The following is a 20891-nucleotide window of genomic DNA, read 5'->3' on the forward strand; positions in this document are numbered from 1 at the left end:
ATCCACAGAAAATCACGGTTCAGCACCATTACATCACAAGATGCAGGATTTTGAGTTGCTCTCACCTGGTCCAGAGTGGTCTGTGAAACCGAGAAGTCGATGATGCCCAGCTCCTCGTGGTTGTTGGCCAGAACCTCGAAGACCCGAGCCAGGCAGCAGGCGTGTGAGGGCAGCTGGAACTGCAGCACGCTCTGGTGGCGCTCCTTCAGCTCGATGCTGGGGAAAGAGCTCTGCATGAAGCTGCTGATGGGGCACGAGGCCGGCTCCGATATATTGTCCATCAGGCGGAGAACAATGGTGTAGCCATCACCAAACCTGGGAGATACCGACATTTAATGAATACAATGAATGAATACAGTTTAATGGAATTTAATTATATAAACACACACAATATAGAAAAAGTTAAACTCAGAATGGTATTTACAGTAGATCTATATTGCAGATATACTGTATATTTAGTTTTAAGTTATGTCCTATGCATGTTTTCCCCTTGTATATTTGATCTGGTTTATCGTTTGATTCTGTATGTGATTCTTATTTACTTTTTAGTTCCTTGACAGTTAAGAACTTTTTGACTTATGTCTATGAAAGGTGTAGAGGAAACTTCTGTGTAGCTATGTAGTGGGAGTCACCGACTCAGGAAGGAGACACGGGAAGAGCAGTAGCTTTGATGTCAAACACATGATGGTTTATTTGGAGTTAACGGCCGGAGGATTCACATCACAAGTCCAAGAGTCAGAGGTTCTGACTCCACGGTAGAGTTGCCACGTCAATTCTGAAGAACTCTACCCCAGACCCCTGTATTTAGCTAGTTCAGAGAGCATCATCAACATGCTGCATAACAAGATAGAATGATAACACCTCTATCAGCTGACGCCAACAGGCAGGAACAGGGAGACAAAACACAGAGCACAGCAGCCAAGGTTACAGGTGCCTGTGCTCAGTCAGGACAGTTTGAACTGATACACTGGGTCAAAGTTATGGGCCTTGGAAAATATTCCACAACAAAAGGTGCAATATTTTAATAACCTATATACATTTTGCTAGCTTGTATTGTTTCATCTCCATGGGAACATCAGGGAGCACACTTTGCATTTGAAAACTGATACAGGCGAGGGGTTTAGTTAGGCGCAGTGGAGATGTGAGACATAACAACCCAAATCTCCAACATTCATTCATTGTTTAACTTGTGTTATGGAGGTTACACAGAAATAAGTAAGCTTACCTGTTCTTCAAGTGTTGTACAGATCCAAGACACTGGAATCTGCCGTTCACCATGATGGCCATTCTGGTGCAGAGAGCCTCACATTCCTCCATACTGACCGTACAAGATAAAAACACCTTAAACACTTTTTATACATACACTATGAGGACATTCTTAGGAGAGATGTGATGAAGCAGTAGAATATTCATTTAGATGTTTCAGTGCTCTATTAAATGAACAGGAAGTTGTGCCTGCCATGTATTTTAGTATACAAAATATTTAGTGTACACCTGCTCCTACCTGTGTGAGGTGAGGACTACAGCCCTCCCCTCTTTGGTGACGCTGACGATGCAGTTCCACAGAAACCTTTTGGCTTTTGGGTCCATGCCAGTGGTGGGCTCATCCTAATAAGAAATTAAAATTCAAGGGAACAATCATAATAAGAAAGAATTATAAATATAAGCTTGCTACTCATAAGTGAGTAGCACCAATCATTAAGTTAGTGATTCACCACATAATCAAGGTAACAAAAGTATAATAGCAGTACATTTATTTTATCTTGAGGTGACAGCTGTGAAGTTTTAAATGCAAAATCTATGATGTTTTTTTATTTTATTTAGAAAATGCTATTTATTCAAATGTAAAATCATAGGGATTTTTCCCCATGTCCATCCAAGTTATCTAGTGGTATTGACTTTTATAATTGGAGGAGAGATTGGCGTTTGCTCTCCAGCTGTTTGGTGAATCGTTTCTCACCAGGAATATAACAGGCGGAGCTCCGATGAGGGAGATGGCGGTAGAGAGCTTTCTCTTGTTGCCTCCGCTGTATCCTCCCGCCTCCCGCTCAGAGTACTGGGCCAGTCCCAGCTTCGTCACGCCCCACTGCGCCACCTGCAGGACAGCAGAACAGGTACATTACTATAGAGTCTATCACAGTGCAGCCTAATATATATATATTTGGGCGGTGGTGGCGAAGTCGATAGGGACTTGGCTTGGCAACTGGAAGGTCACCAGTTCAAGTCCCAGAAAGACCAAGTGCTACCGAGGTGTCCCTGAGCAAGGCACCGTTCCCTACACTGCTCCCCGGGCGCCGTTCAAAATGGCAGTACACTGCTCCTAACACTAGGATGGGTCAAATGCAGAGAAACAATTTCCCCACGGGGATTAATAAAGTATATCAATATCAATACCTGTCATGTTAATTATTGAACTGCGTCAGACAAATTCAGAAATCACAAAACTCAAATGTCTTGTTTTTTGGTGTGAGTTATTCCTACATGTTACCTTGGCGACAGACTCCTCTGACACTCCCCGCAGGCGGGCGTACAGCTCCAGATGTTCCCGACCCGTCAGCAGGTCGCTGATGGCATCAAACTGCGGACAGTAACCCATCAGCTGGTGCACTCGCTCCATCTCTGTTGTCACACTGAGAACCACAGAGACAACAGCAAGAACAATACTTATAATCATCTTTTTTTAATTTAATTTATTCTTTATTTCATCACAGAAGCAGCATTTAGATATCTCTTAGACACATAACATTCAGGAATAATTCTAAATATGAGACAAATAATGAAATAGAATCATGGTTTAGAAGTTGTTATTGACATGTCAAGAGAGAAAAGATTCCAAGTACATTTTTCCTTTCTCTTATTATGAATTTCCTCTTATAGTAAGGAAAGATTATAATCTAAAGTTTACATTTCATTTGATGTAACTCACTTAGTAGAACAAAGCTTTTGAATAGCGGAGGGTTTGTACCTGTGTTGATTCAGGAAAGCCTCTCCGTAGGTGATGCTTGTGTCTCCGGTCAGCATGCGAAAGGTGGAGGTCTTTCCTGCGCCGTTCACCCCCAGCAGGCCAAAACACTGGAGGACACAAATATGTTATAGTAATTTATTACTTTCATCTCATTTTAATACTATTTTCTTATCTTCTATATGTATATGCACTAATACAGAGGATTCAGATTCTGACATAAACACAAGGAGAAACAAATTCAGCAACTGGGACTAAATCCTTTTGAAGATTTGTTGTATTAGTAATTTAGTAAACAGTAATTTAGTCCAAACATTGCTGGAATATACAGAGGCTTCTTTCTCCTCTCACCTCTCCACGAGGAATCCCGAGGCAGAGACGATCGACTGCCGGCATCTTGCCTGCTTTATAAACCTGCAAACCAAAAGGTTTTTTGTTTTATGATCAAGCAGAAATTCATAACGCTGCAGCAGGAATAAATCAATGTGGGCTGAATGCAGATGTTTACCTTGCTCAGGTCTACCATGGTTAGGATGTCTGACTGGGCTTTGCCACTTATCACCCTCTCTCTCTCCCTGGCCACGTCTTCGTCCTCCGGACCAAGAGGAGGCACCTCAGGCTCGGACCACCACGGCCTGAACGGAGACATACAAGATCAAACTGTAACATTTGTCACTATGGCGCAGTGTAACATTGTCTTCCTCATGCTCCACAGAGACAGCACTCATTTGTTTGCTGAACATTTATTTTTCAAATCTACTTTTTAGAAATGAGTTTCTTCACAATCACTTTGGTACAGATGCTGTAGCTTGATTCCAACCTCAACTTCTGTCTGAATTGTATTAATAATATTCCAATACAGTTGCAAGAAAAAGTATGTGAACCCTTTGGATTCTCCACACATAGCGTTGTGTGTTCCTTCCAAACAACTCAACTTTGGTTTCATCTGTCCACAGAATATGTTGCCAGTAGTGCTGTGGAACATCCAGGTGCTCTTTTGCAAACTTCAAACGTGCAGCAATGTTTTTTCTGGACAGCAGTGGCTTCCTCCGTGGTGTCCTCCCATGAACTCCATTCTTGTTCAGTGTTTTACGTATCGTAGATTCGTCAGCAGAGATGTTAGCATGTGCCAGAGATTTCTTTAAGTCTCTAGCTGACACTCTAGGATTCTTCTTCACCTCATTGAGCATTCTGCACTGTGCTCTTGCAGTCATCTTTACAGGACGGCCACTCCTAGGGAGAGTAGCAACAGTGCTGAACTTTCTCCATTTATAGACAATGTGTCTTACCGTGGACTGATGAACATCAAGGCTTTTAGAGATACTTTTCTAACCCTTTCCAGCTTTATGCAAGCCAACAATTCTTAATCGTAGGTCTTCTGAGAGCTCTTTTGTGCGAGGCATGGTTCACATCTGGCAATGCTTCTTAAGAATAGCAAATTCAAAACTGGTGTGTATTTTTTATAGGGCAGGGCAGCTTTAACCAACACCTCCAATCTCGTCTCATTGATTGGACTCCAGGTTGGCTGACTCCTGACTCCAATTAGCTCTTGAAGAAGTCTTTAGCCTAGGGGTTCACATACTTTTCCCACCCTGCACTGTGAATGTTTACATGGTGTGTTCAATAAAAACATGAAAACATATCATTGTTTGTGTGGTATTAGTTTAAGCAGACTGTGTTTGTCTATTGTTGTGACTTAGATGAAGATCAGAACACATTTTATGACCAACTTATGCAGAAATCCAGGTAATTCCAAAGGGTTCATCACTTTTTCTTGCAACTGTAGTTGTTAAAAAACGTACCTGAAATTAATGAAGAACTTATACTGCAGCAGTATGGTGAAGATGAAGAAGATAAGACCCTCAACTGCCATGGCAAAGAGGTTCTTCCCTACAAAGTCCCACTGAAGAGGGTCCAGAGTCTGCTTTGTGCCTGGAGGAGCAAAACCACACACAATCACAAACACATATATTGAAATGTCTTACGTGATTTGTGTTTGCTGCAGTCTAATAGGCAGTTCAAGTGTTCAAGTATCCATGAAATAACTCCAAAGAGCATTGTAACAAATGGTAACTAATTCAGAAAGGGGTCCTATAACACAGAAACAAGTTGCTATATCTGATATATTCAAAGTGCAGTACACAATCACCACAGCAATCAAGCAGCAAAAGCTCAGACCTTTATGATTCCTCAGAGAAATAATATTCAGCTTTGAAATACTGTGCAGAGTTTTAGACAACTATTTGAGAAGGATATTCACGTACCCAGTCTCTGGAAGGCGTCGGACATGGCTTGGTTTTTGGCCATGTCAATGAGTCCTCGTCCCAGGCAGAAATGAGGGAAGATAAGAAACACCTTCTTCAGGATCCTGTTCACCTCGTTCAGATGCTAGAAAGAAAAGACGAACAAAATGAAATACAATTCAATAAAGCACCCCATGTTGTTTTATTTGTCAACCAGAACTCTGCATTTGCCATGTTCAAATGAGATGAGAGACATCAGGCTGTAAGTGAGAGGAGGGGGGCTTTGCAGCAGTACCGTGTGCGTTTTTACCTTATTGCCTTCTTAATGATTAAAAACCTCAGACTTATGAATATTTGTACCGAAAGAAAGAAAGTAATTCTTTAATAAATACATATTTGTCTCTGTTAGTACCTCGTCAACAAACAGCTCCAGGACGAAGGTGGCGATGCTGCCGTTGATTCCGATAAAGAGGTTGATGGAGGTCAGGACCACGTAGGCTGTGCTGGGCACGGAGAACAGAAAGGATGCTGGGTACATCAGAGGGGTGATGGACCACCTACAACGGACGATTAGGTTGATCAATGCAGATTCTTCACTTTTGTTACACACTAATTAAACCAGGACAATAGGTGGGTTACATCTATAAAATAAATGATTGTGTCTAATGAAACAATTTATGATCATTGCGAGAAATGCGTTTGCTTTGATAGTTGTGTTTGGAGCAAACAGATGGTGGTAAGAATGATCTTTGGTGAAAGAGACAATTAGATCATATTATTGTGACACACTTGATTATGCATGGTATTAGAAGAGCAGCAGTGAGGATAGCAGTGAGTCGTACCCGTAGAGCAGGAGCAGCAGGATGAGAGCCGGCAGGTTGGTCTCAGAGACGTACGACTGCTGCTGGAAGCAGATGAAGATCAGCACCACCATGCTGGCCGGGACGGTGTAGTTCAACTGAAAGTGGACAACAAAACAATTGAACATTGAAAAATGTGAATTCCAGGGAATTTTCTATTGAGAATATTCGAATGCAGATTATTAAAGAAAAGTACATTTGTACACCAGGTCAAGATGTAAAAACCCCAAAATGCATCCTCTTAACTGAAGAAAATGCAAAAAGCTACATTGGTGGGGAAACAGGATGTTTCATTAAGTTGGAGCTACATTTGAGCGAGGTTAAAACATATTTAGCTTGAACCTTCTGCAGCTCTTGGTAAAGGTTGAGATTTAGATATTAGATATTATATTAGATTTAATTTGAGATTTTTTTATATTTTTGTGAAATCTAAGCACCGGAAAACTGGCTGACTGGGTTAGTAAAATGTTTCCTCTTCTTCAGTACTGACCATGTCCCAGCTGAAGTTGGCCAGCCAGTAGAGGATCGGTTTGACTCCGCTGACAAACTGAAGGTGTTTGGCTTTGCTGACTCGCTCTTCAATCAGGAAAAGGACGAAGCTGGCCGGCACAAAGGACATGGCAAAGATCACGCAGATGGAAACTAGAACGTCCACTGATGTGGTCATCCTGACAGAGGAGGCAGGGAGAAACACAAGTCAGGTACAGAGCAACGCTCGTTAACATACACAATATATAGACAGTGTAACCATCAATTATACAACTCAATTATACACATCCCGTTTAACTTCAGATATTCAATTAGGAAATCAATTGTTCAGTAAGTCTTTGGTAAATGTGTTGATTGGTTTCTGACCCAAAATATTTGTTTTTAATGTAAGCTTCCCCTTGCTGCGCACCAATTATTGAAGCATCATTTTGTTGTACAGTAATACTGTATGCATGTTGTGAAAATATTTTACCTTCCACACAGCTATTGGTTCCACTCATTTTGGTTTAAAGGTTGCATTTTTGCTGCAGCCTTTTACTGTCAAGATCTTCCTTCAGACACTAATCCATCTGTCCTTAAGGCCCTGACCAAGATGAATTTATTTCTTCATACAAATGGAGGTAATATAACAAGCACAGTAAACCAAATCCATCCCAAAACTCCACATCTTTGAACTCACATAGCCATTTCTGTGAGTTGTTCTTTGGTGAGGTTGAGTGGGTGGTTGTAGGCAGTGATGCCGTATTTCCTCCTCTCTGGACCGGGGTCCAGACTCGCTCTCAGCAGGCCGTTGTTCATCACGTTGACAAATGAAACCATTGAATGCCATCCCTTGTTATTGTACCACACCTGATTACAGGAAAGAAAAGGAGAAAAATGTCAAAGTGTTTTAGATTAGATTCTTCCTGTAAATACAGGCTGAACATAAAGTAAAAAGAGACACACAGAATCACATTTACCTTGACATTGTTTTGACTGTTCAGTCCTGCTAGAAAATCTGGCAGTCTGTTTAGCAAATGATCCAGTGAACTGTTCTGTGAGGAATTAAAGAACGTCAGATGTATTCAGGACAACAGCAGGATCAGTGAAACATCCCTGAAGCTTACTTATACCTGCGGAACACGATATTGAGTCCTGATGGCCGTGACGGAGTCTTGGACATGATGCACCTGAGATAAGGTCTGAGTGGAGCTGCCCCCCAGGGAGAAACCCCCGTATCTGCAACACAGAGCAGTATAACAGTTTGTTTCTTGGCAGTCCTATTGAAGATTTACATTTCATCAAGTGCATAGTGTTACTGCAGATATTTTGCTTCCAAAATGATGCTTTAAAATCAGGAGCTTACCTGAATTCATTTACCCACTTCTTGGTTTTTATGCTGCAAATGACACAGAAGTAAAACGTTAATTTGTAAAGAATATTTTTAACTGTAATGCATTTTTTAAACGTGTATTAAGTACCTTTTCTTGAGGATCTGAGAGTAGGTTTTAACCAGGTAATCAGAGATGTTATAACTTGTCAGATTTTGGAGGGTGTCTCCAGTCAGCCTCTTTTTCTAAAAGAAAACAAATCAAAAAGATCTCAGGAGCCAAATACAGACACACATTAAGATTAATTTCCATAGACAGTATTTTTATTTCCCTATCAACTGTAATATAACATTTTGTCCCGGTATGTGCTTTTGGCTCCATTTGAAATGACCGGAGATCAAGGTTATTTAATTTTAACATGTGCATGTGCATTGGTGGTGTTTTGAATCTGCAAATCCAGGTGTTTGAGTCAGATAATTAAACACTGCATTCTGATAGGTCAGTCTGACAGCTCACTGACCTGTGGAGGCAGCAGACCCCCGGCCCCCGTCGGGCAGTCGGGGAGCATCCGCCGGACGTCCTCTGTGCTACACTGACAGTCAGGAGACGGTTTGTGTCTGCTCCAGTTGCCTCTGCTGAACATCTCCCAGGTGGTATAAGAGAACTGCGGCCGCATGAACAGGCCCTTCCGCTCGTCTTCACACACAGGAATCCTGCACGGAAAACAGGAAGTAAAGATGTGTGGTTTAAGTAAATACAACTACCACTACTTTTGTTTTAGTGTGTTCTTACTCACTATCTTCTAAGTCCTGATTTTCAGAACCATGTGTCCCACTAACTTCATCACTGTTCCTTTTGATTCTGCTAACACACATTTTACACTGTATTCAGAGGGGTTGTCTCTTACGTGCTGTTGTCCTCTCTCTCCATGCATTTGGTACCAAAACCTGGCTGGTCCAGCAGAGCTTCCAGTAGGTTCTCCATGGCCGGGTTCCCAGGTGCATCATTGCTGCAAATATTTAACCAGAGGGGAGGAGTTATTCCACACGGTAGACCCAACCAATTCACAGCAGAGGAAACATATTATAAATCTGTTGTGTACTGATTAAGGTCAGAGTGAATGTATGGGTGGAGGCCTACCTGAAGAAGGTGAACTGTTCCCCGTACATCCAGGGCTGCAGCTGCAGGGAGGGATACTTCCCAAAGGGAGGAACGATGAGGCTGAACAGCAGGGCGATCAGCACGAATACAGCCGGCAGCACAATCTGAAGCGCAAACCATCATCAGCTGAACAACTTACACAGAGAGAATGAATAACAGCCATGGAAATAGAGTACAACAGAGAAACTTACTTTTGTTGTTGTTGTGAAAGGGTAACTTTGGTATATTTCAACCTAAATCCTGTTTTCCCACATTCCTGTGTTTAAGTGAGTAATGGGCTAAACAATTTCTGATCGTCCAGTGTTGAGCCAGAGCAGCAACCGATTTCAGAACCAGACAAGCGAGACTTATGTTAACTCAAAAACTAACATACCAGATTCAAAAATGTATTTCAATAAAAAAATGTATTTCTCTGTAGGGTTATTTGCTTACTGTTGTCATAAACATATTATAACAGTCTGAACCTGAGGCAAGGCAAGGCAAGGCAAGTTTATTTATATAGCACTTTTCAACACAAGGCAATTCAAAGTGCTTTACAAAAAATGAAAGAGATTAAGAAAATGGCATTTAAAATCAGTCATTAAAAAGAAAAGCTAATAAAATAAACATTAAAAGAAAAAATACATGGATAAAAGTTACAGTGCAGTCTAAGATGTGAATAGTTCAATTAAAAGCAGCGACAAAAAGAAAAGTCTTCAGCCTGGATTTAAAAGTAGTCAGAGTTGCAGCGGACCTGCAGGTTTGTTCCAGATATTTGGAGCATAATAACTGAACGCTGCTTTTCCATGTTTAGTTCTGACTCTGGGGACAGAAAGCTGACCAGTCCCTGAAGACCTGAGAGATCTGGATGGTTCATAATTTAGCAGGAGGTCAGAAATGTATTTTGGGCCTAAACCATTCAGTGCTTTATAAACCAGCAGCAGTATTTTGAAATCTATTCTTTGACACACAGGAAGCCAGTGTAAAGACTTCAGAACTGGAGTGATGTGATCCACTTTCTTAGTGTTAGTGAGGACTCGAGCAGCAGCGTTCTGAATTAGCTGCAGCTTCCTAATAGATTTTTTTAGTGAGACCTGTGAAGACACCATTGCAGTAGTCGAGTCTACTGAAGATAAAAGCATGGACAAGTTTTTCCAAATCCTGCTGTGACATTAGTCTTTTAATCCTAGATATATTCTTTAGGTGATAGTAGGCTGATTTAGTAACAGTTTTAATGTGACTGTTGAAACTCAGGTCAGAGTCCATGACTACACCTAGATTTCTGGCTTTATCTGTTGTTTTGAACATTGCACACTGAAGCTCAGCGCTAACTTTTATACGTTCTGCCTTGGCTCCAAAAATCATTACCTCAGTTTTATCTTTGTTTAATTGGAGAAAGTTCTGACACATCCAGTCATTGATTTGTTCAATGCACTTACTCAGTGTTTGAATTGGAGCATAGTCTCCTGGTGAAATTGTTACGTAAATTTGTGTGTCATCTGCATAGCTATGGTAACTTATTTTGTTGTTCTTCATTATCTGAGCCAGTGGTAGCATGTAGATGTTAAAGAGAAGAGGCCCCAAGATGGAGCCTTGAGGAACCCCACATGTCATATTTGTCAACTCAGATGTGTATTTACCTATAGAAACAAAGTTGTTTCTGTCCTTTAAGTAGGATTCAAACCAATTCAGAACTGTTTCCGAAAGTCCCACCCAGTTCTCCAGTCGGTCTAGTAATATGCTGTGGTCAACAGTGTCAAACGCAGCACTGAGATCTAATAATACTAACACTGAAGTTCTGCCACTGTCTGTGTTTAAGTGGATGTCATTAAAGACCTTTACAAGAGCAGTCTCAGTGCTGTGGTTTGGACGAAAGCCTGACTGGAACACATCAAAACAGTTATTTAAATGCAAGAAATTACTCAACTGTTGAAAAACAACTTTTTCAATGATTTTACCTAGAAATGGGAGGTTTGATATGGGCCTGTAATTGTTCATTACTGAAGCATCTAGATTATTCTTTTTTAAGAGCGGTTTAATGACTGCAGTTTTCAGGGCCTGTGGAAAAATACCTGAGTGAAGAGATTTGTTTACTATATGAAGTAGATCTGAGGCCATGCAAGGCAAAACGTCTTTGAAAAATCCTGTTGGAATAATATCAAGGCAGCAAGAGGAGGATTTCAGAAGTTGAATAATGTCCTCTAGGTTTTTATCATTAATCTGATGGAATTGTGTCATGATGTCTGAATTGATGTTAAGTGGAGATAGGGACAACACATTTGCTGTTCCTGATGCAGAGGCACTGACTGCTTGTCTGATTTTCTGAATTTTGTCAGTGAAGAAGGAGGCAAAAATCATTGCACGCCCTGGTGGATAGAAATTCAGAGGCTACTGACACTGGGGGGTTAGTTAGTCTGTCGACGGTAGCAAACAAGGCACGTGCGTTATTTTTGTTTTTGGTAATGATGTCAGAGAAGAACGATTGTCGTGCGTTTTTCAATTCCAAATTATAAAGGCCAAGTCTCTCTTTATAGATTTCAAAGTGAACCTGGAGATTTGTTTTTCGCCACCTGCGTTCAGCTTTTCGACATTCTCTTTTTTCTGTTTTCACGGTCATGGCCTTTCTCCATGGAGATATTTTCTTGCCAGACACTTCCTTTACCTTAGTGAGCATGATCAAACACTTGAAGTAGACCTACACTGACGGAGGACATTACATTCCAGCTCAACACTGGAGTAATGAAAAATGTTTTTTCCCCTTCAGTCACTTAAACACAAACATATGGAGAAAGGGTCCAGGTTAGCAACAACAAAGCCAAAACTAACTGATTAGTCAACTAACCGCCGGAGAAAAGAGAGCACTTGCTCTCATTATGAAAACAATAAACTCTGTGATGATGGATGGCCTTTGAATCTCACTCTCTAACAGCTGCTGCTGATATTTGTCATCACCTGAGCAAAGAAGCCCCTGCGGCTCCTTCGAGCGTAAAGCCAGCGTTTAATGAAGAGAGCCCTGAGCTGCTGCCAGGTCAGCCACCAGCCCGTCAGCGGGACCCCCCCTCGGCCATCTCCACTCAGCAGGTCCGTCTCTTGAGGTTCTGCAAGCAGGAGAAAACACAGATAGAATCCTGTCAGTGCTGTGATAAGATTAAGACACTTGGGGTCGGGGGGTTGGGTTGGGTCACAGCAATAGAAAATGTGTTGATTTGAAACATGACATGACAACAACGAATGTGGAATTTAAATGTAAAGCTATTGAAAACAAGCAAGCCTCTTATTTCTATACTTTCACAGTTAAAGGTTATGAGCGTGTGTCTAAGAAGTATCTCTTTTTCTATCTGATGGTGTTTTTTAGTACAGGATGATCTGAAAGTACCTTGCTTACGAAGCCTTTTCCTTCCTGGCAGCAATTATGGAAACAAACAATGAAAGTTGGAGACGAAACAGCAGACTGACTGTACATGGAAACAATGTGTGGCATGTACAAAAATCTGTGCCTGGAAGTGTTTGTGCAGACCTGTTTCTGGCTCTTCAGCATCTTGCCTCTCCACCCGTTGCCCGGCTGACGGCTGCTGCCTGCTGGGAGACTCAGCCTGCAGCTCTGGGTCAGCATCGACCCCCGTTTCCTCAGCCACTCGTAAAAAGATCTGGAAATGAAAAGAACGGGCATAATAAACACAACAAGATTATTCCTTTTAGTTGAGGTTAGTGAGAGTTACAACAGGTTTCTTGCCAGGTCTGGGAACTTAAGATTTTCATTGAATAACAGCCCTTACAATGATTTGCAGGCCCTGACAGCTGAAGCTGTGGACAGCAGGTGGCAGTAAAAAAAAGCTTTGCAGCGGTAAGAAGAGACTGAGCGGTTATTCAGACTGAGTAAAGTCATCAGACTTAGCTATCAGTGCTAATCTGATGCTAATGTTAAACCCACTAAGACCATGGCTGCTCCACAAATATCCAACACTACTGATTACACCTTGCTGAGCTTCTGCAGATAACACTGGTGGGACGACAAGTGCTTTGCTATTTGTTGTCATACGCACAATGGCAAAGGGAATCTTGGATGAGTTCAAATGTGAGGCGCTGATGACATGTCACACACGCAAACTATGCACGCTCTTAAGCCAGCCGCTTAACAAGCTGAGTTGTTAAGCAGAGTCTCAAAGCAGTTTTGTCCCTATTGGTCTGAACTGTCCCTTTTTCGTCTCTGTTTTTTATTACATTGTTATGATTGTTTTCATTAAGAAACCTTAAAAGCCAACTGCTGTGTTCAACATGTATTGGTTCTTGATTAGAAGTGTTCAGCTGGCTGCATCGGACATTTTGTACATTATACGCATAGTGAGGGCAAAATAACTCTTAAGTATGAGGCATCTTAAATAACTATGATTACGTTTATATTGTTTTTCATATTATATTTTCATATAATTATTCATATTTACATTCATTTCATTTTCTTTTTAATTGAACAGTGTGTGAAAAGCAAGTGGATCAAATAGCATATGTACAGTATGTATCGATTAAAACCGATGTAAAAGTCTCACCTCCTCCAGAGTGCTGTCCGACAGGCCGTAGCTGCTGACGCCCAGCTCGCTCAGCCTCTGGTCCAGTTCGGCCAGGAAGACGGCCAGGCTGCTGTCCTTGGCAGCCGCCTGCGGCAGGTTGAGCACCGCCTCGCGCCCCGACTCCTCCACCAGCCTCGCCCCGGGGATGTGTTGCTGCGCCAGGGAGAGCAGCGCCGCCAGGTCTGCCCGTGGAGACGAGGTTAAAGAGAGAGATCATGCTGTGAGTAATCTCTTCAATCGTCAAACTGGTGGTTGCACAAATTAAAATCCTCCAAACTAAAATTGTAAAGGCCGAACGGGAATTAAAGACTCACATGAGTTGCTCTCCTCACTTCCCAGGCCGGTGTCTTCACTCATGGATGATTCACTGTCCTAAAGCACAAAGAAGACTTCTTAAAGTCTACAGAGGAGACTACAGTCAAAGATATTAGTAGGACATGTATATAATGATAATGCATTTTTTACAGACTTCTTTCAAAGCCCTTAAGGACACCTTCATTTCCTTTAGGTGCATGCCATTTTACATATTATTTTTGTCTTTATGTCCTTCCCTCACTTTTGTAATCACCCCATCTAATTTACTGAACAGGATCTTTCCAAGATATAAACACAAAAATGCAAACTTTAGTTTTTGTCATGAAAAATATATTTGGTGTATGCATGTAACGGCTTGAATGTGAAGCAAAGTATTTCAAAAATAACAAGCATGAACACGTGACTCATTAATTACAGTTTAGAGAGGGATCAAAACAGACCTTGAGAGGAGGCAGCTTGCTGGTGCTGGTGCTGTTGCTGGTGCTGTTGCTGGTGCAGATACTGGTGCTGCTGGGAGTGCTGGTTTCCAGTCCCTCCCTCTTCACCACAGTGAGGTAGTAGCCAGATCCAAGGCGGGACTTCAGGAAGAGTGGTGAGCCATAGCAGCACAGCTTCCCCTGAGAGATGATGGCGATCCGATCGCCTAGCAGCTCTGCCTCATCCATGTAGTGAGTGGACAGGATGATGGTCCGGTCTGAGGGGGACAGAGAGGGGAAATACAGATTGACTATTTCTTCTCTTTTGTGATGAAATAATCTTGTAATTGAAGTTAAGACAAAAAAGAGCTTTAAGGTAGTAACTCTAAAAAAGCATTGTTGTTTTGGAGGTTGAGGCTGAAATGCCTTTGTGAACTTTTGGGGTTATGGCCTTTTAAAATGTTGACCCTCATTTAAAAAACAGTGAGATCTCAAGCTGTTGTCCTTCACCTTTTCTATATTTGAGCAGCAAATCCCAGATCCCTCTGCGGGAGTAAGGATCAACCCCTGCTGTGGGCTCATCCAGAACAACCACCTTCGAGCCTCCGACAAACGCGATCGCCACAGACAGCTTCCTCTGCATGCCACCTGACAGAAAAACAAGAGGGCGTTTTCATTTGTAACAGATTTCTTTTTAAAGATGAAACACCCTCAATAAAATATATGCAGTCATTATACAACCTAGCAAGTCTACCAGAGAGGTTTTTGGTCTGTTCATGTCGTTTGTGCAGCAGGCCGACGTCTTCCAGCAGAGTGTCCATCTCAGCTTTCACCTCTGCTTCAGATAAACCCTTCAGACACCCATAAAACCAAACATGCTCCTCCACTGTTAGTCTGAGGAAAAGGGATTTAAAGAAAGAGATAGAGTGCATGAGTCATTTCATAAATAATCACACAAAAACAATCAAAGAGCAGTGCAGTAACTGTCAGATGCCAGAAAGACAAGCCTTACATGTCGAACAGGACATTGTGCTGTGGACAAACTCCCAGTGTCCTCCGGATGATGTCCATGTCATGGCGGATGTCCATTCCATTAATGTAGACAGTGCCCGAGGTGGGTGGGAACAGGCCAGTCAGGACCGATCTGACGAACATCAGACACATTAGAATATATACCTAGTTAAAGCACACCTTCCACTTTAAATTAGTAATACAAATAAGAAAGATTAAGACTGAACTGATGCTGATTTAGTAACTATATAATCCCCCATTAATAACCCAAAAAATGGCATGGCATCTACTCAAATTGCATTCAACCTAAATTCTACTTGTAATCCTTGGAAAAGTAAACCTCAAAGTTGCCCTCATACTCCTCATGATTGAACACAGTGGTAGACCTCAGCTCAGCAAGACAGCTGCTTACATGGTGGTGGTTTTGCCTGCTCCGTTATGTCCGAGGAAGGAAGTGATCTGCCCCTCGTAGAACTTCAGGTTCAGGTGATTGACGGCCAGTTTGGCTCCTTTCTTGTAGATTTTCACCAGGTTTCTGACGCTCACACCCATGACCAGGTTATCGGGCTCTGGTTCAATGTGATCTAATGACAGAAAATGATATTTATTTAGAAGGTAAAATAAAACGTTAAATCTTAGTAAATACTGGGGAATTACAATGGCAAAATACTTATTGCTAATTCTGCTCTCACAGTTATTTAACATTGACATTGAAAGTGTAGTATGTGAGCAGAAGGCATACGCCACAGTCACTGTCAATAGGTTTTTCATTTCTGAGATCATATGTCGACTAACTTCACTGCAGGAGAAGTGAATGAGGTCCAAAATGAAAGGCATTATGGGTAGAAGCACCAGTCAGATGCAGCTTTGTAGTTAATAGAATAATGATTCATCTGGACTGATTTTCATTTCCAGCTTCACTCTCCTTGTACTTTTAACCCTTGTAGTTATTGGGTTTATCGTCTCAGCTCATTAACTTCATTTGTAGCTAATTGGCGTAAACACACACAACTACAAGTATGGCCTTTTAATTGGTATCAACACCAGAGGAGAAGACTGCAGATGATCGCTCAAATGACAGACTACTAAAAACTCCCTCCAATAAACAAGCTAATATTAGTGACTTCTACTTAAACACTGATGTTTGTAAACACACATTTCCAGAGGCTCAGCCAAAGAACACCGACTGTGGCTTAAAAGGTCACCTATCATGCAATATTTAGGCAATAGCATAGGTCTCAGATACTGTATATAAAAATGTATAAAAAACTATGAAGTGTTTCGCTCAAAATACCAAACAGATCACCCATTCTAGCCATGCCTCATATCCCTCTATTTCACTTCCTGTTACTAAAGTGCTGATTTGGGGTATAAAGCTTTAAAAAAAAAAAAGAAAAAAAAAAGAGGGGGCAGAGCTTATGCTTGCTCATGCGGGAACCAGCAGATACTGTTTAAAATAAATGCTGCAGTGATGAAACGCCAAAACCACATCAAGGATTATTTCTGAAACATTATGGAGCTCAAAGGCTTTCTCTCTTGCTGGTTTACCACAAGGTGAGTTCCTTTTTATTTCCTGCTTCTTCACACATGTGCTCTCTCTAGTACTGGTTAGCTCTGAGTGTTAGCATGCTTGCTAATGTAAACAAAGGCCATATTACGTCCAAAACACGTCGGCATTGATTCTTCACCACGTGGGCGCCATCCGATATGACGTAAATAACGTCATATCGGATGGGAAATCTAGATCAGCTCGTTGTAGCCCAATTTTTCAGAGATTTGCGCACGGAGGAAAAAAGAAAGGGTTTTATTTTCTGACACTTTGTAAGTTCCCTGACATGCCGGGGACACATATTTCTGTATAAAAGACATCAAAAAGTGCATTTTGAATGATAGGTCCCCTTTAATGTATCTTTGGATTACTGTGACAGTTTAACTTAGAAGTGAAAGAGAAACATCCACTTGGTTGAAATGACTTCACAAGTGTTGTACCTCTATTCTGTTCTCCAGGTGCGGGGGGGATGGGCATGCCTGCCTCCAGAGGAATTCCTCCCCAATAGTTGAGTTGGAAGATGAAGTACCAGGGCCTGGGGATCCCATATTCTCCTGGTGTGAAAAAAACCAGATCAAATGTTATCCCGTGCTACATTTTGATGATACTGGTGAGTGCAATGTTAAGCTAATATACAGATACATTGGCCAATACTACAACAAAACAACACGTAATTTAGTAATACATAGTAGTAGTGAATCATTTTAATACTTAAGAAATCACTGAATTTATATTTGACGATTTAACCAAAACGAAAAAAACACATAAAAGCAGTTTTAAGTTGCAGCTTTCAAATTTGCATTTTTCTGAATAAATGCTTATCTGTAAAGAAGGATTCTTTGTCCTGTCTAAACAAAAATCAAGCCAGAAGTATGGTACATTTTATAAGTGATCCTTGAACTAAAAGTTTATAGTTTGCTGAAGACAGAGATCTGTACTCAATATTCCCCTAACTGTAACTGAAAAATAAAAGCGCAGAACATTTCCAATGTTTATTTCTAGAATAAAGTTCCATTAGTCGTACCGGGAAACACTGCTTCGATGTACCAGGCTGCAGTGGCGTAGATGAAGGCGTCCACATAGAGCATGACTATAGAGGTGGTGAAGCTGTACGAGTCTCCTTGCACAGGGCTGGAGCGGAGGTTGTACCACTGGATGCCTACGCCCTGCTCTTCATACTGAGAGAAATACTCACAGCCGAAGCCAAAGGCCACAGGGGACAGAAAGCTCTGATGAAAGAGGAACGAGCACATTATTATCCTGGCACAAGGACACTTTACACAATTCTGTAACAATGGCCAGGAAGAGATAACTTCTTTGTTATTGAAACTCATAGGGTTTAATTTATGGCTTACTGATATCATATGTGCATTGAGTCTTCCTACAATTGCTGAAAACGATATGTATTCATGCATCTAGAAAATGTCTTTCTAGTACTATATATATATGCTGAATATTTATATATATTTACTACTTACAGCGATGACTTTGTAGGTGGTGTTGAGGCGGTCTCTCCAGGCTACACACAGTACGTACGGCAGGTACAGCCCGAAGTAGATCAGCCCTCCACAGGCAGCAGCCAGGTTGGCTTTAGAGAAGAAGGTACTGATGAGGAAACACTGCATGATGGTGGCGGTGGCAAACGCCGTCAGGAAGAAAAACACAACAAGTGGGTTGCTGTACGGCAGGATGTCCCCCACCTGAGAAGAAGATAAATAAAAGTTAGGAGGCTAAACAGTGGCTTCAGGAGGATAAATGTTACAGATAAAGGAAAGCTATACATTCAACATTTTAAGAAGCTTTGAACCTGAACACATTGAATTGTACACATTATCATCAGTTGAATCTGACTGCACTATTCATATTATTCTTTACAGCTCTATGTTTTCTTTATTGATCAACCAGCTGGTTGTTTTGTATCTAAGTGAGCATCTTTTCTTTGATATGTTTTGCGTGGAGTGAGTGGTTATCTTGCCTTTAGCATAGCGATGAGGAGCCCTGCAGAGACCAGGAAAGGAACAATGCTGCTGATGAACCAGCTGAGCCACAGCGTTCCCGTTCCCAGACCCATAATCCTCATGGTTTCCTTCAGCCTCGCCTCCTTCTCGTACACTACGCCTTTGATGATCATCGCCACCGAGTAGATCCAGGCCAGCGTCATGAAGAGTGGCAGAGAGCGGTTCAGCACTCGAAGGAAACTGGTAAAAAAAAGTATGAAAGTAAGAAAAGGTGAGAAAATACTAATGTAGTTCTAGTCTTAAGCCATGGATCGTTGATGACAAATAAAATACTAATTCATGTTTTCCTGTGGGGACTTATCATTTCATGTTATGATTCAACACAGGAAGAAAATTGGATAGGGCGCTGCCAAAAAGTAGCTCTCTCCTTTAGATCGCTACCCACTTGGTGTACTTGAGCAAGGGAATGAACAGCCAACCCCACACAAGCTGCTCAGTGGTTTCTAGCATGATCATGTGGGACTGTGTCCCCAGTTCCTAAAAACATTCATGTACAACATTTGACTTACACATCATCCACATAGCAGGGGTAGGGCATCTGCTGGATGTAGATGCCGGTTGTTTGTTGAACTCCGGTCAGGATGCGGCTCACCGCTCTCTCCACCAGGTCCTGGACGTACACAAAGCCACCCCAAATGTAGCGCATATCATTAAAAGGGTCGGCTGCTGGACCAGGGTCCCAAAACCTGAAGGAAAAATACCAAAAATATCAACTTTCATTTGAAAATTCATATTTAATAGAAAACAAAAGCTGTTTCCTAGAAATTCCAATGAAGAGGTTCTACATTAAGTAAAAAACAAGATGTTTTGGAGCTTCCTGAGTACCTGTCCTTGATCTTGTTGGTCCGGGTCACATCATCAATGTCCATTCGGATTTTGTATTTCACGTGGGGCGGCAGGTTAGGGGATGAGGAGTTAGGAAGCAGGAAAACAACACCTGCCCAAAACTGCCGGCCCTCAAGAAGCTCCAACGCCCTGTCCACCATCTGACCTTCAGTGTCCAACCCCTCCAGCTTGTTCAGAGAGAAACACTGAGGGGATAGGAGGAAACACCAAAGTCATTATTAACAAACGACAGGGAAGAAGAGCTGAAGTTTACTTACATTGTTAGAGGAGTAAGAGGACTATTTACTACCCTACCATCAAACTTTTTTAAAGAATATAAAAAAGGTGCTCAAAAAGGATGGCCATGTTAAAAAAGAAATATAACAGAAGCTGTCAGTAAGAGGCTAGAATTTCTGACGTGAAGAAAAATCAAGAATGCCAAAGGAAGAGAACCTCAGAGACTTGTGAGAGGGTGGAGATGGTGTGGCCGAGGTTGTTGTAGATGTCCAGCCAGTTAGGAGGCGCTCCGGGTCTCTTCGGGGTGCCTGGGGGGGGCGTGGACAGGAAACGAGCGATCCTAGTGGCCGTCCAGGTCGTGTTCTCTAGTCTCAGGTTGACCAGTACTGCGACCTCTGGACGCTTCAACAAATCCTGTCACACACACAAACACATTACATATAAAAAAAAGGTCTTGGCACCAAATGTGTTAAAATACATGTATCCCCCCTGTGAAGAGTCAGCAGTCAGACCTGCAGTAGTTGAATCTCCAAACTGTTCTCCATGTAATACTTGACTCGCGGCCCCACTTCCATCCAGGCTTCATTCAGCTCCTGGAGGATCTGCAGGTCTTCAAAGGGCTTGTTTACCTTCAGCAGAAACTGTAGTTAGCTTACATGGATGTATTTGTTTCACAATACCTTACATTTTCTACAACAACTACAGAATATGTTTTCAATTATTAAGATTTAAAACCACTGCGGTCAGGTGAGATATAGAGTTAAAAGCCTCCCAGATTCCCTGAGAGTTGACTACCTCTTTCATGACTTCCTGAACTGCAGGAGTGTCTGGTGTGTACAGCAGTTTTCCAATAAACAGAGGTTTTATCCCTCGCCACACAATGCGAGACAGAGGGTTGGACTCCAGGCCGTGGATCAAACTTTTACAGAATGGAGCTGCGTTGAGAAAATA

The 20891-nt window shown here is 41.8% G+C and overlaps 1 protein-coding gene across 4 annotated transcripts in view; it reads right to left on the minus strand.

Moving 5' to 3' along the window:
* Nucleotides 1–20891, minus strand: part of zgc:172302 (phospholipid-transporting ATPase ABCA1) — a 31031-nt gene that overhangs the window by 2912 nt on the left and 7228 nt on the right. For 3 of the 4 annotated variants that reach the window (XM_034213156.1, XM_034213158.1, XM_034213159.1), the window contains 40 exons: nucleotides 20736–20875; nucleotides 20453–20569; nucleotides 20157–20354; nucleotides 19704–19909; nucleotides 19388–19564; nucleotides 18836–19058; nucleotides 18339–18560; nucleotides 17885–18089; nucleotides 17301–17414; nucleotides 15724–15895; nucleotides 15313–15444; nucleotides 15055–15194; nucleotides 14811–14948; nucleotides 14325–14578; nucleotides 13884–13941; nucleotides 13549–13751; nucleotides 12522–12651; nucleotides 12381–12404; nucleotides 11957–12102; nucleotides 9005–9129; nucleotides 8772–8873; nucleotides 8385–8577; nucleotides 8015–8109; nucleotides 7900–7932; nucleotides 7667–7772; nucleotides 7514–7588; nucleotides 7234–7403; nucleotides 6556–6733; nucleotides 6048–6163; nucleotides 5618–5762; nucleotides 5227–5350; nucleotides 4765–4894; nucleotides 3471–3597; nucleotides 3314–3376; nucleotides 2966–3072; nucleotides 2489–2630; nucleotides 1961–2095; nucleotides 1505–1608; nucleotides 1226–1318; nucleotides 66–315 (listed from right to left, as the gene is read on the minus strand). In XM_034213156.1, coding sequence (XP_034069047.1) covers nucleotides 66–315; nucleotides 1226–1318; nucleotides 1505–1608; nucleotides 1961–2095; nucleotides 2489–2630; nucleotides 2966–3072; nucleotides 3314–3376; nucleotides 3471–3597; nucleotides 4765–4894; nucleotides 5227–5350; nucleotides 5618–5762; nucleotides 6048–6163; nucleotides 6556–6733; nucleotides 7234–7403; nucleotides 7514–7588; nucleotides 7667–7772; nucleotides 7900–7932; nucleotides 8015–8109; nucleotides 8385–8577; nucleotides 8772–8873; nucleotides 9005–9129; nucleotides 11957–12102; nucleotides 12381–12404; nucleotides 12522–12651; nucleotides 13549–13751; nucleotides 13884–13941; nucleotides 14325–14578; nucleotides 14811–14948; nucleotides 15055–15194; nucleotides 15313–15444; nucleotides 15724–15895; nucleotides 17301–17414; nucleotides 17885–18089; nucleotides 18339–18560; nucleotides 18836–19058; nucleotides 19388–19564; nucleotides 19704–19909; nucleotides 20157–20354; nucleotides 20453–20569; nucleotides 20736–20875 — 5612 coding nt within the window. The remainder of the gene's footprint in view (nucleotides 1–65; nucleotides 316–1225; nucleotides 1319–1504; nucleotides 1609–1960; nucleotides 2096–2488; nucleotides 2631–2965; nucleotides 3073–3313; nucleotides 3377–3470; nucleotides 3598–4764; nucleotides 4895–5226; nucleotides 5351–5617; nucleotides 5763–6047; nucleotides 6164–6555; nucleotides 6734–7233; nucleotides 7404–7513; nucleotides 7589–7666; nucleotides 7773–7899; nucleotides 7933–8014; nucleotides 8110–8384; nucleotides 8578–8771; nucleotides 8874–9004; nucleotides 9130–11956; nucleotides 12103–12380; nucleotides 12405–12521; nucleotides 12652–13548; nucleotides 13752–13883; nucleotides 13942–14324; nucleotides 14579–14810; nucleotides 14949–15054; nucleotides 15195–15312; nucleotides 15445–15723; nucleotides 15896–17300; nucleotides 17415–17884; nucleotides 18090–18338; nucleotides 18561–18835; nucleotides 19059–19387; nucleotides 19565–19703; nucleotides 19910–20156; nucleotides 20355–20452; nucleotides 20570–20735; nucleotides 20876–20891) is intronic. The other variant, XM_034213157.1, reaches the window with a different exon arrangement.

The sequence above is a fragment of the Gymnodraco acuticeps genome, unplaced genomic scaffold (assembly GCF_902827175.1).
Source record: "Gymnodraco acuticeps unplaced genomic scaffold, fGymAcu1.1, whole genome shotgun sequence".
In the NCBI taxonomy this organism is placed as follows: domain Eukaryota; kingdom Metazoa; phylum Chordata; class Actinopteri; order Perciformes; family Bathydraconidae; genus Gymnodraco; species Gymnodraco acuticeps.